This window comes from Hemicordylus capensis, chromosome 3, assembly GCF_027244095.1.
Source record: "Hemicordylus capensis ecotype Gifberg chromosome 3, rHemCap1.1.pri, whole genome shotgun sequence".
NCBI classification, from domain to species: domain Eukaryota; kingdom Metazoa; phylum Chordata; class Lepidosauria; order Squamata; family Cordylidae; genus Hemicordylus; species Hemicordylus capensis.
In genome coordinates, this window is record NC_069659.1 from 131891950 (window position 1) to 131911072 (window position 19123).

General features: G+C 42.4%; 1 protein-coding gene and 1 long non-coding RNA gene across 16 annotated transcripts in view; one reads left to right on the forward strand and one right to left on the reverse strand.

Moving 5' to 3' along the window:
- LOC128349557 (uncharacterized) overlaps nt 1-9756 on the forward strand; it is a 40269-nt gene extending 30513 nt beyond the window's left edge. The window contains exons 3-4 of the long non-coding RNA XR_008318847.1: nt 3553-3719; nt 9448-9756. This is a non-coding gene — a long non-coding RNA (uncharacterized LOC128349557). The remainder of the gene's footprint in view (nt 1-3552; nt 3720-9447) is intronic.
- INPP4A (inositol polyphosphate-4-phosphatase type I A) overlaps nt 1-19123 on the reverse strand; it is a 165898-nt gene that overhangs the window by 54066 nt on the left and 92709 nt on the right. For 8 of the 15 annotated variants that reach the window (XM_053306020.1, XM_053306021.1, XM_053306022.1 and 5 more), the window contains 4 exons: nt 16232-16362; nt 14933-15037; nt 13205-13313; nt 9546-9761 (listed from right to left, as the gene is read on the reverse strand). In XM_053306020.1, coding sequence (XP_053161995.1) covers nt 9546-9761; nt 13205-13313; nt 14933-15037; nt 16232-16362 — 561 coding nt within the window. Of the gene's footprint in view, nt 1-565; nt 584-9545; nt 9762-13204; nt 13314-14932; nt 15038-16231; nt 16363-19123 lie in introns of all 15 variants that reach the window. The other 7 variants (XM_053306028.1, XM_053306035.1, XM_053306034.1 and 4 more) reach the window with 2 other exon arrangements.

Sequence of the window (19123 nt, forward strand, 5' to 3'; positions counted from 1 at the left end):
AAGCAGAACCAGGAGTAAAGCATGGTTCCATTTGATGTCTGAAATCCGGCCTATGTCTTCCAGGTATTTGGAGTGCAAGCACCAAATTAAGCAACAGACCACATTGTCTTCCCACAATGTAGGAAATTTACATTGTTTCAATGTAGCCAATATAAAACTATGGCAAATACGAAGTACTGTTAATCTCTAGCAAAAGTGAAAGTATTGAAACAGTACTTTGAGTATCATTTGTTTTTAACCAAAAGTGGTAATTTAAGCAAGCCAATCTTCTAATACTCACATAACATTTCAGACACTAAATATTACTTATCAATGTTAGCTGTTCATTAACAGAGTGAACAAAGCAGGTGAAAATTCAGCCACACAGTAGTACTGAACAAATTTGATCACACACAGTACACCTCAATAGCAACTGCATTCATTTCATGAAGGAAAGGAAAGACCAGGATGCAACACATTTTACAACTTCTTGTATATTAACCCAATAATCTTTGTTTTGGAGGGGGGGGGGAACCCACAGAAGAAAGCTCTCTCCCCACCAGATTATCCGAAACAGAAAACTCACCAACATTCCTCATAACTGCTAAAGAAAAAAAAAAATCAAAAGAAAATTAGCTGTTATTTGTTAGCAAATACCAAAAGCAGAAAACAAAACAAAGCAACATTAGATAAAATATTAATGGTTTTAATATTTTCTAGTATGGCATGTTCATGTTATTAAACTTATAAGCAAAACAATATCACAGTGGATGCAAAATGGTTGATGATCTATGTAGGCCATTCCATAGATTTCTGGCTTCCTCAGCACAATACATTGAACAACAAACTGACTATGAACTGCACAAATAGCTCTTCAATTTGGCAGTGTTTAATTCTGGCATCCAAAAGTCTTTGGTTGAGACCCTAAGACCCACAGAACAGGTTCTGCACACACACAAATAGGCTTTGGGTTCATGTTTCTCAAATAGTAACCTCCCAGGCCACAATGCAAACTGCTTTTGAAATTGAAGGAACTTACAAAAGCAGATTGTGATAGGGTTCCCATCCTGTGGTACTCCAGATGTTACTGAACTACAACTCCCATCATCCACAGCTACAATTTATTGTGGCCGAAGATGATGGGAATTGTAGTTCATCAATACCCAGAGTACCACAGGTTGGGGGCCCCATGCATGTCTGCTGACCAAACGGTGGGGAAGTAAAAATTCCCACAAAGCATGCCCAAGCCATTAAGCGCACCTAAAATAGCTCTTTGAATCCTGGCAAATGTAAGGGTGGCAAAATGGCCCTCACCCCTTTATCCAGCAAACAGGAAGGAGGGGCTGAAGATAGGACAGAGGAAGAGGAGCTGCTGCTGCTGCAAAGTGAAGAAGCAGAAATAACAGGCAGCACTGCTTCCCTTCCCTTCTCAGGCATGCATCACTGTCACAAGGGTATTACTAATGACCGACAGTTTTAGAGGTTTGTGATACCCATGCTCTTGCTCGGTGCTATTAAATATTCAATGGAAAATAGTGAAAGCAGATCAGATCATTGTGTGGATTGACAAGTACTTTCTGTTCTAACCATACCCTATTAATACAAAATATGAATTTGTGCTTGAGGTGTGCAAGGGTAGTCTCTCCAACTATCTTCTTTTGTGGAAGACTATCATCACATTGCCCAAGAATAGCTTAGGTTATAGTTAGAATTGAACCAGAAAGTACTTTTCAATCTCCACAATGTGTATATTCTGACATAATGTGAGACAACCTAGTTATGCTGCTATTGACACTTCTAAAAAATACTCATATGGCAAGTGGGGAGTAGACAATAGCCTCTCGACTGGCTTCATAGTTCCGGGCACAGCCTGTTTTAATGCTGCCTTAATGTAATCTATGCTGATCAAAGACCATAATGAAGATTGATTGACTTCTACCAAAAAAACAACCCTTTGATTGACTTCTACCAAAAAAAAAAATATTTCAAGTGGGGTGGGGGCACCAGACTAACCCTCAGGTTAGGAAGCTGAATTTGGACATGGAACACCTGGGTTCAAAAACAACTTCAGATATGGAATTATTATTGAACCCAGATACAGGTTGAAATCCAACCTTTAAATATTGTCTTTATCATATCTGCAATGATACGGTAAAGATGGCTTTGCAGTAGTTCCACTCCTACCTCTCAGACAGATTCCAGATGAATTCTTGTCTGTATTGTCTGCAGATTCCTCATCTGTATTTTAGCTGCAAGTAGCAACATGGTTTAAACACTCTGCTTTCGTCCCTTGAAGGTAACTTATAATGCTCTGGGGAAAGGACACAACATTATGACTTTGCTTCCTTCCCCAGAGTAGGGATGTGTGCAGGCCTCTGTTCATTCAGCAGTTCAGGTGTAGGCTGGTTCGTGGTTTGGTGAGCCAGTTTGTTCCAGTTTGTATGGCCAATGGGCCGGTTCGGTGAGCGGCACCTTTGGAGATCAGTGCAGTAAGTCCTTGCCTGTGTGGCAGCCACTCCATGCAGTTTCTTGCAGCGGTAGTGCTCTCCCCAGTGGCCACCATGCATGTATGGAGACCATTTACATGGTCAGCAACACCATGTTGACCACACAAATGGGTTCCACGCATGTATGGCGGCATGATTCATAGGCTGCTGCGGGGGCGCTCCCATGGCAGGGGGCTGTATGGAGCAGCTGTCACACAGGTGGGGACCTGCTGTGCTTGCTTTTGAGGCACTCAAGCCGCCAGGCCAGTCTGTGGGTCAGGCAAGCTGGAGTGGACCGGTTCATGGGCCATGGGACAGTTCTTGTCCGAGTTGCTGCATGGGCCAATGTTCATGCATGTCCCTAGTCCATTATGGCCCAACTATTGTGGGGGAAGGCAAAGTTCTCGGCCTTTTGGCTGGGAAAGCATTCTCTACTAAAGTCATCTGCTGCTGCCTATAAAAGCAGCAGCTTTTTCAAGGAAGGAAGGACTGTTTTCATTGGATCCACTTTCATGAAAATTATCCAGTAGGGCCCACATGGAACAGGATCTCGTTATTGGCCCAATTCAATGCACAACCCTTATAAATAGATGGCCTGAATTGATTTTCAAACTACAGTCAAGTTCATATAAGGTTAGTACTTATAAAGTACTTATAAGATTACCCCCTCTAACTGAGCAAAGGGACACCTTTTAAAGTGATGCTTCTCTTATATTTAGCAGTAGGAGAGAAACTGATCCTACCCAGCTACAGCACAGCATTCCTCCAGTGGCTGTTGCTGGTGTCTACCTTATATTTCTTTTTAGATTCTGAGCCCTTTGGGGAGTGGCAACCATCTTATTTATGTTTTATTTATTTTCCTATGTAAACCACTTTGAGAACTTGAGCAGTATAAAAATATTCATAGTAGCAACTTGGAGACTGTTGCTCTTCAAAAATGAGAATTTTTGTACAGAGTTCCACAGGGTTTAGTACCATCTCTGAATGCTTTTTAACATCTACGTGAAACTGCTGGGAGAGATCATCAGATTTAGTGAAAGGTGTTATCAATATGTTGATGACACCCAAATCCGTTTCTCCATGTCAGCTTCATCAGGAAAAGGCATAACCTCCCTAAATGCTTGCCTGGAAGTGGTGATGGGCTGGATGAAGGATAAATTCAGACTGATTCTAAATAAGATGGAGGTGCTTATTGTGCATGCAAGAGAAAATTTTGATCTGCCAGTCCTGGCTACATTCCCCCAGAAGGAACAGGTGCGTAGTCTGGGAGTGCTTCTGGATCCAAACTCTTTCTGGTATCCCAGGTTGAGACAGTGGCCGGAAGTGCTTTCTATCCACTTTGGCTGATACACCAGCTGTATCTGTTTCTTGACAGGAATGACCACAAAACAGCAGTGCATATGCTAGTAGCCTCCAGACTTGATTACTTCAGTGTGCTCTATGTGGGGCTGCGTTTGTATGTAGTCCGGAAACTACATTGGTGCAACATGATGCAACCAGGTTGGTCTCTGGGTCATTTTGAAGAGACCATATTACACCTATATTAAAAGAAATGCTCTGGCTACCAGTATGTTTCTGGACAAAATAGTGACCAGGCTCCTCTCCCTCTAAAGAGTTAACCAGAAGTGAACCCTTGTCTTGAGTTACAGGCTGGTAATCTACAGAGATCGCTCAGTCAGTCCACCAGTGGGGTGGATGGGACCTAGAGAGTTGTTGCCGGGCATTCTGGGAAAAAGAAAGGAAGTTCTGTGCTGGAGAAGCACAAGGGGACATGTGGGAATGGAGTTTTCTGCAACAGGATGACCGCAGCTCTTGGAAGACAGAACTGCAGGGGCTTGATTCTCAACAGGAGTTTGGAGAGTTCAAGGAAAGGAAGCCTGGGTTTTGGCTTCGGGAAGATTAATCTAGGGGAAAGTTTGTTTAGTCAGACTGGATGTTTGGGATGTTATATTGCTTTGTGTGTGTGTGCTCTGCATATTCTAGATACTGTTCTTTTATAGTTTACCTGCAAACACATCCTCAAACATTCAGCAGCTATCAGTTTTCTCACCACGTGTAAGCTTGCACGTGGAAGATTTTTGTACTTGTCTGAAAGATTTTTTTCTAGGTTATCCCACCCCAAGCCCAGAGAGTTTATGTAGAGAAAAAGAGGTGGTGGCAGCAGTATTTTGAACCTACCGATAATACAGAATAGTTTTAGGAGGAGCCTGGCCAGGCAGCTCAGTAGAGATGATTCAGCATTTCTTTCCCTCATGTGAGCTTGCTCTGAGACAAAGGCTTTAATCTGCTACAGCTGGCTATAACTTATAAATCCCTAAACAGCTTAGGTCCAGGGTATTTAAGAGAGCATTGTCTTTGCTATGAGCCCTGCCACCCGCTAAAGTAATCTGGAGAGATCTGTCTGCAGTTGCCACTGGCTCATCTGGTGGCTGCTCAGGAATGGGCCTTCTCTGTTACCAGGTCAAGGCTCTGGAATTACTCCCTGCTGAAATAAGAGTCTCCCCATCTCTGACAGCTTTTAAAAAGACTCTCAAGACACATTTATTCACCCAAGCCTTTCAAGCAGAATTGTGGTTTTAAACTTTTAATTTGTCTTATGTTTGTTGTAAACCATCCAAAGACACAAGGTTGGGGTAGTAAGCAAATATACTAAATAATTTTTTAAAAATTAAACTACCAGTCATGTTCCCAGCCTCAATGCCACATGTGTAAAATGAGAATGTAAAAAGGGCTTCTCTCATATGGCAGTTGTGAAGATAAATGGAAAAAAAATGAAGAGCAATATAAATTAAACAGAAGTAATGACAGTTGTTGCTCTCTCTCTTTCTCTCTCTTTCACACACACACACACACACACACACACACACACACACACACACACACACACACACTGTTCCCTGTAACAGGGTTTCCCAGATGATGTTGACTACTACTCCCATAAATCCCAGCCAAAGGCTATTGCAGTTGGGAATGATGGGAATTGTAGTCAACAACATCTGGGAATCCTTATTACAGGAAACACAGCACACAAAGTAACACCAAACAGAAGATAAAGTTTAATCTCTTCTAACCAATCCCCTCTGCAAAAAGATTTATATTTGCCAGGCAGATCTTATAACAAGCATATAAGATTGGTTACAAATGATACTAACCTGAATATGACCAACAAGCAAAAATAAATTAAGAATGGGAGCCAGCAACCTTTCACTAACTCTGGGTCTTCTACAGTTCACTAAAAAAAACCCCACACACCACTGCTGCCCTGTTCAAGATGATCCCCTTAAAAAGTAGAATTTAAATACAGGTTATACCTGCATTTACTTGAAAGGAACACGATTCTGAATTTAAGACGACCTCCTGATTTCTATCATCAAAACATCTGGAAAAAATATAGTCCTGGATTCAGGTACATACAGTCATTTACACCTAACAGGTGATCTTCTTGTACTTATTGGACTGCCTTCTGCTGGAGATAGAAACATGCATGCTTTTGAACTGTGATCGTGAGAAAAAATCAATCAAAAGAGAATGTGAAAACACACACCCTCCACAAAAATATTTGTGTTTGTTGATAGTAATGCAACAAGCAATAGGACAAGACAGAATTGATCTCACAAATCTAGGCTAACCTGAACTAATCAGCACCCTGTGAGAAAACTGAAATTAGTCCCTCCCATGAAACATACAAGTATTATTGTTTGGTGTTTTAAAGAAAGAGGATACCTTTCTTCATGCCTTTAAATGTGCTTTATTGCACAAAACAAACATGTAGATTATACATAGTCTATATATAATGTACATTTTCATTATTTCATGCAATAAATAAAGGACTCGGGAATGCACTTACTAATGAAATTAGCGTTTTCCCTTCTCTAAATGTTTTTTAAGTACCAATGAAAAACATACCCATTAAGCCAGGATTTTAGTTAATAGTTTTAAGTTTTAGGTTTTAGAGTTTTTATTTCTATTTTAAAATTGTTTTAAATGTGTCTACGTTTTAATCGTCTTTAGATTGTGAACCACCCAGGGACCTTTTTGTATGAGACCTTTTTGAATACCTTTTGTATTCTTACATAAAAATGTAAGAAATAAAATAAAATTAAAATAAAGAAGTAGATTAGAGCCTACACAAAAAGAGAGGAGCCTGTGTTCCAAGTATGAGATCTCTGAATTAAAGGGTTTGGGGATGTTCTTCTGATCAAAATCCAGCTTTTTGCATTTCCTTCCTATCAGGAGCAGTGGCTGCAAGGGGAGGTGGAGCTGGCCTCTCAGATACACTTTTTATTATTAACATAATAAGCAAGCTTCGAAAATGCAGATATTAAACATGCCAAACCATTTACAACAAATATTCATATAAGTAATCCAAAGCAGAATTATTATAGTCTATTATGATAGAATTGCCTCTCTCCATGATTGTTCAAATTCATTATTGGACTTTAAGTATGCCTAAATTTGTTTGGCAAGGGAAAAGACCAAGAATTAATTTTAAAAATTTAACAGATGCAAAAGAAAGAGGCGGTCTTACCCTACCAGACTTAAGGTTGTATTTTGATGCTGTTAGTTTGACGTGGTTAAAAGAATGGATAACATTAAGAAACTCTAGAATACTTGATCTGGAGGGATTTGACAGAAGGTTCGGATGGCACTCCTGTTTGTGGTATGACAAAAGTAAAGTACATAAAGATTTTCTTAAGCACTATATAAGGAGTTTAATGAGAGTTTGGGTAAAATATAGAAAATGGTTGGAACCTAAAATTCTGCAATGGTTATCCCTGATTGAAGCTTTAGTACGTAAAGAGGTAAATATGCAATCGCAATGGGGTACTTATAGGGATTTGTTATCTTTCCAAGAAAAGGATTGTAAGTTAAAAAGTCTAATTGAAGTACAAAATTGGGTTAGTAATTGGTTTCAGTACCATCAGTTAAATGAAGTTTATAAGAAAGATCTTAATGTTGGATTTGAGGATCAGACGTCGAGATTTGAGAAGGAGCTGTGTGAAAATGATGAAAAATTAGTTTCCAAAATGTATAAGCTCTTGCTTATGGAGGAGACAAGAGATGAAGTGGTTAAAACGACTATGGTAAAATGGGCTCAAGATGTGGGCTATAATATAGAAATGGCAGCCTGGGAAAAATTATGGAAAACTGATTTAAAGTTCACTGCATGTTATCTTTTAAAAGAAAATTATTATAAAATGATGTATAGGTGGTATTTGACGCCTAAAAAACTGGCATTAATGTATAAAAATGTTTCAAACAAATGCTGGAAATGCAGACACTCTGAAGGAACTTTTTTTCATATGTGGTGGTCTTGCAGGAAGGCTAAGGCCTTTTGGGACATGATATATAATGAGTTAAAGAAAATTTTTAAAATGACATTTCCTAAGAAGCCAGAATCCTTCCTGCTGGGAATAACGCAAGGAGTGTTTTCTGCAACCAACTTAACATTCTTTATGTACGCTACTACGGCGGCCAGAATAATATATGCGCAGAAATGGAAGAGTAATGAACTGCCTTCAAAAGAAGATTGGCTGATAAAAATTTTGGAATATGCGGAGATGGCAAAACTCACAGTACTGATAAGAGATCAAAATTTGGAATGTTTTAAAGAAGATTGGAAACCATTTTTATTATACTTAAAGAACTATTTCCCTAATATTGATTTTACAACAGGGTTTGAAATTTAGTAATAATAGCAGGTTGGGTAGATCAAAATCGAGTTTGTAAGGTTTAAGATATATGTTTTGAATTATTATTATAGCAAGGGTTAATTCTATAGTTGGTGATTCACGAGGAGGTGTGAGCGGGAAGTCAATATTTGTTTAATGTGATGTGAATATTGTTAAAATCAATTATTTATCTCTCTCTCTCTCTCTCTCTCTCTCTCTCTCTTTAAGTATGCCGATAAAATTACCAGTTTAACCATTTCCCAAATTTTTCTTCACCACTAAAATGGCGGTGGCGGGTGGAGGGGAGATCTCAGCCTTCCAATGTTTTGCCAACAACACTGGAGGCCTCCCTGAAATATTTAATGAGCAACCTTGACTCAAAAGATGCTAGAAACCATGTAGTGTCTTCCCTGATATTTAGGGAAGTTACTTTTGGACATTCACTTCAACTAACCTATTGTAATCACAATCAGGATAGCTATAAAAGGGGTTAAAGGATATCTTTTCTTTTCTCTATTACTTCAGCTCATGCCTATTAATGCATATGGGATATTCTATGCTAGTGACAGTATGGTGTCAAAGGATTATAGAAATTTAGGGTTAATTTAGCTGGGCAGGGCAATGTGGACTTGCACAAGAAATGAAACTGGCAATGCAAGACGGTCCAGGGAAAACCTCTGGTGAGTTTCTTCTTCAGCTGAAAGTCTAGCTAAATTTAAAGTCAAAGGCAGGATTTTAAATCTTTAATGAAATGAATTGAAAGCCTGCATAAGCCCCTACTGAGAAGTCTGAAACCTGATGTTAACTTGAAGTTCAACACAGCAGTCCAAGCCATGTAAGCTAATTTCTCTGAACCCTTGATCATCCAGGAGGATGATGGTGACGTGCAGTAGGAAAATGAGGGGACATCAGCCTCAGGCCTTTTCCCAGCTGGGCTGCCCTGCTGTGGGTTAACATCAACTGTGTCCCAGGTCAGGCAGTCCTAAGTGAGGAGCCCAAGCAAGGAGAAGTCAGCCAGCAAATCCCTGGCTAGCATTTTTCCTTGACAGAGCCAGTTCGTATGTACACACACGACCCTCCCAGTGGAGAGGTAATGTTTCTTGGAAGCGATAGGTTAGAAATCAAGGGATCCCCCTCACAGGGGCAGTGGGGTGATGATAACCTCCCACTAAAGCCAAGGTCAGCAGCAACTTTCACCAGGGGAAGGGAAGGGGAAATTGAGCAGACCAGGTACTCTCCAAATATTGCCAGGACACTGGGCAGTGTCCAGGATGCAAAGCTGACCAATTTCTACTCCATGCTATCCCTAGAACACGCAGTGAAGGAGCTTCCGCCTGACACTGCTACATAAACTGGCAGGTATGCTGCTGCTGCTGCTGGGATGGAAGCATGGAGAGAGTGCCCTCACCACTGTCGCTTCGCCTGGCGGGACCAATTCCAAAGAAGTCCCCGTTTCCTGGAGTGCGAGGAGGAGCGAGCCGAGGGGACCCCATACTTCCCTCTTTCTGCCTGAGTGCCGGCGAGTGCCCCAAGTGGCACCCCTGCATGGTGGTCCCTGAAGCTCGGCGCCCTGAAGCTCGGCGCCCTGAAGCTCGGCACACCCCTAAAGCTGGCCCTGCCACCACTGCAAACAGAAGAAAATTGAATATTCATGAAATAATATCTACATTAAAGAACTGAAAAACACTAGTGGACTTATCTGAGGATTTTTAAAAACTGTCAGTAATATCAAGAATTTTGGACATAATTTATAGTGTACAACCTTTTGAGGGAGCACGGTATTTTCACTCCCTGCACCTATTTACTTTTTATGAAGACCTCTGCTGTGCAGAAATGACCAAAGTATTCATACAGCAAAAAAGGCCTGAACAGCCAGGAGTATGCCAAGAGTCCTAGACATTATCCAAGCATGGGTCCAGAAAAGGCACTGAGAGGGAAAATGCATCCTTAAGTCGATACAATTTGCATAAATTTTAAAGAAGTGTCTTCTGTAGCAACTCCATATAAGGCAGCTGACAGAAGGAGAATCGCTACATGTATCTTCCAGGTGCACACGGCATCTTTTCGGGTCACTGCTGAAATGTTTTCACTGGAAAGCACTGTTATTGGAAGCCAGACCTTCAGAATGCCAGCTGGTGCAGATATCTTGTTGATCACTGTGGTTTGACTACCAGGATCACAAGGAGAACTAGTCCGGTATAAACATCTCCATGCTGTATCAGAGGTGCTTCTGAACCATTTATCTGTGTCCTGTATAGGGATGTGCACGGAACCACGGAGGCGTGGTCCGGCACTGGGGGGAGTGTGGCTTTAAGGGCGGGGGGGGTAGTACTTTACACCCCCCTGCAGCTCTTCCCCCTCCGGCACTGGACTTTTCTAAAACATTTTTGAGGCGGCAGAGTTCCTCCCTGCTGCCCCTGCCCCCGTTGTTGTCTCCCGATTTTACAAGTAGTAAAAGCTGGCGCCACGCATGCGCCCATCACCACAATGACATATGCGGTGTGCGCGCTCCAGCTTTTACTACTTGTAAAATCAGGAGACAACGATGGGGGCAGGGGCGGCAGGGAAGAACTCTGCCGCCCCAAAAACGTTTTTAGAAAAGTCCAGCGCCAGAGGGGGAAGAGCGGCGTGGGGGGGGGTAAGTACTACCCCTCCGCCCTTAAAGCCACACTCCCCCCCCGCCGAACTGCTGGACCGGCCGAATTCCGGACCAGTCCGGAGGCTTCTTGCATGGCCCTGGACCGGTTCGTGCATACCCCTAGTCCTGTATCTTAACACTTCTCCAACACCCTCCCTTTTCAGATATTTTGCATTCTTCCATACACAGGGAGCAACCAGCAGTGTCAAAATTGTGGCAGTTCTAGTATATGGGAGTTGGAATACTGTGCAAATTATCTGGGAATCATGCACCTCACCACAAATCTCATACTAATCTTTGAACATTAGAGCAAAAGCACCAAAGGCTGAAGTACAAAGTTCTCTTGCATTTCTGTGTAACACACATATCGGCAGTTAAAAGTCCAGAAAATTTGTTTCCCCAAATCAAAGTCCTTCCTGTACAGTTATGTGGAAAACGACACACACACACACACACACACACACACACACACACACACACCCTCTGTACGAATCCATGTTGGCATTCTGATCTCTAATAGGAATATCAGAAAAGATCAAGATTCATCATCTGTAAATGATTGTGGGTCAAATGCTAAGTGTAGAAGAAGGAGGTGGCAATCAGAACTGTGAACATGGTACTCACCGAGAGGGGGTATTAAATCCTTTCATGCTGCACCATGGTCCCAACAAAAATCAACCCCTCAAAATGCTATCAGCTTCAAGAAGGAAGCTTCCCCTGGTACCAATGGAAAGTTCTCTCTCAGGTCTGGTCTTGTGGTAGCAAGCATGACGTCCCCTTAGCTAAGCAGGGTACGCCCTGGTTGTATAGGAATAGGAGACTAAACGTGTGAGCACTGAAAGATATTCCCCTCAGGGGATGGAGCCGCTCTGGGAAGAGCAGAAAGTTCCAAGTTCCCTCCCTGGCTTCTCCAAGATAAGGCTGAGAAAGATTCCTGCCTGCCACCTTGGAGAAGCCACTGCCAGTCTGTGAAGACAGTACTGAGCTAGATAGGTCAATGGTCTGACTCAGTATATGGGAGCTTACTATGTTCCTATGACTAACATCCATTTGTTGCAGGGAGGGGTTTTCCTCAGCACTGCAGCACAAGTGGAAAGCATTAAATACTCCCTCCCCACACACCACAGGCTGAATCCTAATTGCCCCCATCTCTATAGCTTCTATTGAAGTAAAAAAAAGAAAACAAAAAAACAGTGTCAAGATATATGCTAAATCTAACAAGTATTTTATTCCTGCTTCTTGCTCTTACAAAATCCAGATTGACTTTCCTGTTCACAGAATCCTAAAATCACAGAGGTCAAGAATGGGAGTCTCGCTGTTACAGCATGTTTTCAAGCATAGTTAATGCATGCTTTTAAGAAATTATGAGAGCTAGAAGCTAAGAAAATTAGTTTAGCCGCTGTTCCATCTTATTTCAGAAAAGTAACTTAGAAGACAGCCATTAAATCTATATAAAAACCTCAGATTACAATAGTAGGAGCCTGCTTTGAAACCAATTTCCTAGAACATATCAGGATACATCACCTAAAGGCACTGAAGACAAAAAATCAGGAGGAAAATGGCAGTATCAAATACAGTATAATTTTGAAAAATGGATCATCCAATGTGATTATGGATGAATGGTCCCAGTACACCCCTAGTCACCAGGAGTGGAGATGGGAGCAAGACTTGTATTTGTCTTCAAGACCTGACTTCATTACATAATTTGTACTAAGGGTTCAAGAAATGGAGTATCTCACAAAGCACCACAAAGAGCCTTTACTTTTACCTTTCCAACACCAGCCTTGCCTTGCCATTTTACGCCACGATAAAACACATAGCATGAATGTTACCGCTATTTGGTCTGGGCCTCAAGCTCAAAGGGGGCCTCAAATTTAAACACTTGTTAATTTTTGGTGCCTTATTTTGTTTTCATGTGTCATTTAAAATTTTTTATTATGCCTAGCGGCCTCAAAAACTAGAAGGTGGCCTCTCTGGACCTCTGAGAAGGTCCGATTGCCACCACACTCAAAATGGCAGCAACCAGGAACTGATGGTGCTATACCAACCTCAGGATCAGTTTAGCAGGAGCTGATTTTAGGCTTTCAAGACTGAGTAATTCAGAACAAAGACCCAAAGCAGCTCAGGTCAAACTTGGGTATTGCAAAAAGTTCATGTGCAATCCTAACCATCACTTCTTTGCAGAAAAGGCTAAAGATGAAATATAAAGTAGATTATTAAAGCATTCATTCAATATAAAAAAGAATCCAGTAAAAGCTTTAAAAGGGTCAATTAAAAAAACCCCTTTCCTATTCTTTGCATCAATTGCATCTAACCTTCATAGTCTTGGGCTAAACATTCCTACGTGAAGAGGTAAACATGCAACTTTCTTTCTTTTTGGCGCCAAACTGGAAAACCAGAAAAAAGCATAAAATGACCATTCGACTTACTGTTTCTTTGCATCTTCAAATTTATGCAACTTTTTCCGCAGACCTCCAGATTTAAAGGCTTGACAGTGAGCTGCTGGAGCTCCTATAGTTACTATATCATAATTCTGATCTAAAGAGAGGAGACGGGTTTTAAAGAACAAGGCTCAATCTCAACTTGGAATGCAAGTCTAAGAATTTGGACTCTTAAAAAGAAATTATTAAGCACCCTCTGCAGTGTTTTAAAAACAATTTTACATGTGCTAAAGTATATTAAGTCACCTCTAAGTCCAGCTAGGAACCACAGAGTTACATTCTGTAATCCATGATTTCCTAGTCATTAAGATCTATGCAAGGATTGTGTCAAGATCTGATATGACAACTGTAACATTATCCCACTCCATTCATCTGTGAATAGATGCTTGCATTGCAAGTCCAGTCATGGGAGGCCTCTGGAAATGCAGCTCTGAGTGGGGGTCATACAGGACATGAATTTCCCTCCATTCAAGCCCAAGCAACCTCTTGATCAGGACGTCTCTCAGTAGTGACTGATTTACTTGCCAACATCATCTTCTTGCTTGAACTTCAGACTTCCCAACTTTCACATTCCTGGCAGTTGCTAGTGCAGACATGGAAAATGAACATGTGGTATTGCTGGTCATATGATCTGTCCCTATGCTTGCACCAACAACTGCCAGGAATGTGATAGTTGGGGAGTCGAAAGTTCTTTCACGTAGTTCAAATATGTATTGGCACTATGTAGGTGACTCAGCAACTACAAACGCATCGTGATCAAGAGGCTCCCCGAGTTTCGATGGAGAGGGAAGATCCACATGCACAAGAGGCAACCCCTTCCATTGGGGTGAAGCTCACTGAGACTGCAGAGGAGGAATTTTAGTTTTACTGTGTGGTAAAAGAAAAACCCGGTGGAAAGGCCAAATCAAATACTGCCACTTAGTTCAGGGATTATGTAGTTAAGTGAGAGTCGGAAAAATCTAGATTTTATTTGGGTGCTCCATTTCCCCCAAATGAAAATGCAGGAATCATGACAGTTTTAAGGATGAGTCTTTAGAAGTCTATGGAGAGGAACTATCTATGGACTACTCTGTCTAGGAAGATGCCATGTATTATCAGTATTCTGCAGATAAAATGTTCGCAGGCTTTTTGACCAAGCATAATCCTGCCACTTTCCTTTGACTTCAAGGCTTTCACAAGCCCCATTCCTGCCTACCATGATTCCATGGAAGGTATTTTCCCAGGGTCAGCAAACATTTACTCAAATCCCCTGACAATCATCTTCTATTATCTGGACAAACAAGGACCTTTGAAAGCGGTGGCTCTTAGGAAGGGAGGAGCAACTGCCCCTGCTCAACCCAGCACACCTCTCTCCAGTGGCTGTTTCTGGTGTGGCTCTTGTGATCCTTTTTAGATTGAACAATCTTTTCCTTCCTTTTAGATGTAAACTGCTTTGAGAACCTTTTTGGTTAAAAAGCTGTGTGAGAGAGAGATAATAATCTCTGTTTTCAGCCAGTTTCCTGAGTAGGTAACAAAAATATCCTTGCCGCTTTTCTCCATGTTTCACCCACTCTTCCTCCCCACCCCATGAGAATAAAGAACCCCACTGGGGGAAATCCTAAAACAATTTTACTGCTATTTTTCCATGAACAAAAATTATCACTTTCCCAAGGATTGAAATCGAAACAGGGAGGTTTTTCTTTTGAAAGCACACCAATATCTGAACAAGAAAAATACCTGATCCGGCATCATCCTGGACTCGCATTCGCTGTATGTGTAAATTTGTGGGCACAAATTCTAGCTTTTTATCAGCTTTCAGGCTACTTGCTTTGAATGATGGACCTGGGGAAATAGATGAAGAAAATAACGATTGCACGTTCTGCCCACAAGAGTACATTACCAAAGAGGAACAATGCAGTATAGAAACTGCAGCACAAGATCCTCATCAGCAGAGATGCCTGTATTAGGAGAGGAAGCAGTGACTGCAGGCAGCGAGTGTAGGCCCCTGCCCTGCCCTGCAGGCAACACCCCACCTGCCCACAGCTGGTCTTTGCCACTGCCCCATCTCTTCTCTGTTCTTTTGCTTTGCTGCCCCCCCCCCAGCCCACACCCCAGTCCCTGGTCTGGAGCTCAACACTGCCCATTTTATCTCTCTCCTTGCCCTCCCCCTCTCAGAGTACATTCTGCTCATAGGAACGTAGGGTCTCAGTATTGACTACACAGTCTGGCAGCAGCTTCTCCAAGGTGGCGGGCAGGAGTGTCTCTCAACCATATCATGGAGGTGTCAGGGAGGGAACTTGGAACCTGCTGCATGCAAGCATGCAGATGCCCTTCCCAGAGCAGCTCCATCCCCTGAGGGAATATCTTACATTGTCCACATATGTAGTCTCCCATTCAAATGTAAGCAGGGCAGGCCCTGCTTAGCAAAGGGAACAAGTCATTCTTGTTGCCACAAGACCAGCTCACCTCACCCCTGATGCTACTCTCTTCCCCTCACTGGTATCTCCTTCCCAGGGCACACTCTCCCTGCCCACTGCATCCAGCTTCACCTGCCAGCCCCACTGTCACTGATGCTGCTCCAACAACAGCAAAGATGGGCAAGAGAGTATATGCAGACAATGTGATGGGAGATGAAGAGGAATGAGAAGTCTGTGCATACCTCCCATATCCCCATCCAGCCATTCCTCTAATAATGTGCATGGGGCAGAGGCAGATGGCTAGATGAGGAGGAGGCTGGGAGGTGGTATACGGTCCTCCCACTACCCCTATTGGCTTGACTCACTGCTTGCACACATCCCCAAGGACACAAATAGGTGAGGTGGGGCAGGAAATAGGGCATTGCATGCCCCTGAGATCTTCTGCCCACAAGGTATGGCGCCCATGGTGCAAGTAGATTGTACCCAATTCTCTTTTAAAATTCAATTATTTCCCTTAGTAAAAAGGTAAGGAATAATATAGCAGGTGCTTAAAAGCACCTCTCTTCATAATATGACTGAAACATTTAATTCTATATGGCAGAAAGCAACAAGAAGTTACCTTTGTACTGATGTAGATTTGTGAGGTTTTCCTGGTAGGTTAGAATAATTGTTTGGTACTGAGTAACTATTTGCCGACGAAGGCTTTCCCAACAAGGAGACAGTTCTCCCAGCTCTTCAAGTTCACAAACTCTACCAAAACATCCAAAGACAGTGAAATGCTGTCAGTTTATTTATTTATTACATTTACATCCTGCTCTTCCTCTGAGGTGCTCAGAGCATGTCAAATATAGGCTTATTTTTATCCTCACAACCCTGTGAGGTAGGTGAGGCTGAGAGATACATGGCTGGCCCAGGGTCACCCAATGAGTTTCGTGGTTGACTGATGATTCGAACTTGGGTCTTCCCGGTTCTAGTCCAACACTAACCACTAAGCTATGCTGGCTCTTCAGTTGTATACCATTTCAACACACAAAGTACCCCTTCATCATATATAACTTTACTATTTCCCTATTACACTAATGGCACTGAGGCACTTATCAAGCTTTGGTGGGTTCCTATATCACCTGACAGTTCTCACGGTTCACAGATTTGCAGAGAAACTCTGCAAGAGGCAATCCTGGTACCCACGGTGATAATAGACTGTAAAAACACCCCACCTTCTAGCCACAGAGCAGAGTTACCAGCTTTTTCCTGCCAGTTATGCCTTCAACAGCTGTGTGACAGGCAGCAATCCAACAGGCACAGTTTTCTCAGCACAGAAGTAGCTGCTTTTGTATAGTTTGTGCCTCCTGCACCGCTCTCCCTTGTATTGGGAGTGAGTTCCCCCCTCATATCTGTGAAATTTCATGGGTCTCCATTCATACATACTGAACTCTGACTAGTCAGGAATGCTACCCAACACCCATGGGAACTGAATGAAGAGGCCAACTCACCTCTAACCTTCTCCCTCTACCTTCATCTGAAATTTCAAATGAAAGCTACGCGAATAAATGAGAAAAGAAAACATCACTCAAGTGAATGCAACAGAGCTCCTGCAAACAGGGATTCTGAACCCTGGGAGAGCAAGTGTGGTTTGCTATGGCAAAATGGCTAGGGAAACGACTGAACACCCATCTATCCTCCACTACTTCTCTGCTTTAACTATGTGACCCTAAAACATATCTAGTTTTTCTAAAGGCCAGGACATTGTTACCTATGTGACCCCCCACACCACCACACATACACACACACACACACTGCATTATGTGCCACAAAAGGGAATAGCAACAGCTGCAGCTTATAATAACAATTTCAAACATCAGACACAATGCAGTTGATGCATTGTGCCATCCCGCACATGGTTGTATATAGGCAAATCATGACCTCAAATTAGAAGCACGAGGCCCCAATCTGAAAAAATCACATGCTTGCCTCAAAGTCCAATTGTGGTTTTCTGGTTTAGAAATGGGGACTGTTCAGTTTTGAGGTTTCTACAATTACTATATTCTTTTTGTCACAAAGCATTCTGTTTTGTTATAAAAAGCTCTCTATGGAAAGCATCACAATGTCATCATGCTCCTGCTAACAGTCCTAGTACATGAGCCATTAGCCAGCAGAAAATGCGGGGATTGTCTCACTGAAACAATGCCACAACTTGTGGAACTGCACTGGCATCGAAGGCTAACTAATCGGCGAATGTTGCCGTGTCAATGAGTTACTTTTGGTACCACCAGAAAAAGACAGAAACCCAAAATGTTTCAGCGACTGAGCCGTAAGCAGACTGCGAACTTAAGGTGGGGACTGTGAGGGGCAGGGAGAGACTAAAACTTAGACAGCTGGGTATTCTGCCTGCTCTGGAAAGTGGCCCATTTAAAATGTCCTCTTTTAGGACAGCACACATTCTCTGTGGCATGGAAGTATGAGTGACTGACTCACTGTCAAGAATGGAAAGGGATCATTTCTCAGTTGTTTGGCTCGGTCAGGCTAAACAACCCTCTTTTCTTCCAAAATACTGAGTCATTTCCCCCGCTCTCTAAATCCAGTGCTCTTTTGCTCCTGATGCATAAAGCACTCTGGAAAACCTTTTGTGCACAGATGGAGATTTTTTTCACTACGTTAATCTTAATTGTGTTACTAGCTATAAAGTGCAAACATTACTACATCATCAACGCATAACCCTCCGTATCATAACAATCCAGACTTCTGATAATTACCAGTATCTAAAACCAGGTTTGCTAGCAAGTCTAACAGATGAAGTCCCAGCTCAGATATTTCGGTCTCCATCTTCATAAAACAGTTGAGGAGCAAGACTGCCTTCCCAGTCTGCCCATATCAGCTGAGACATCCAGATCAGGGTAATATTTGAATAGGGCCTTTTAAAAGTCAACAAATCAAAACCACATAGGCTCAAATGGCACAGTTAGTTCCCACACTATATAAAAGAATTCAACTGTGATTTATCTATGCTCAACAACCCTGTGAGAAGATGGAGAGAAAAGCTGACTGGCTCATGGTCACCTGGTAAAGCTTCTAGCTAAGTGGGGATTTGAACCTAAGTCTCTCCAGTCTGTGTCCAATGCTCTAGCTAGTACACAGAGACTTGCTTGTGTAAGCCCTGCAAACTACAGTTTTGTTTGGAGCACAGACCAGAATTTTATAGAGATGTTGGTGCTAGAGACTGCTGGCTGGGAGTGGGTGAAGGACTGCATATCCTGCCTTCCAGTCCTGGCCATGACTCCTGCATCCTCATGGGTGTGATGATGTAAGCGGGCATGGCCGGTGCACAAACAGGTAGCAGCATGGCGCCAGCAGCAAGCTGCCTATGCTAGTGGTGGAACCTACAGGGATCCCTCCATATATTTTCAGTGCAAGTGATGCCAAATTCACCTTGGCACCTCTTCATCCAGGTAAGGACTAATTTAAAGCTTCCTGATCCGGGAGAGCCCACACAGAAAAGAGCCAAGCCTCTACA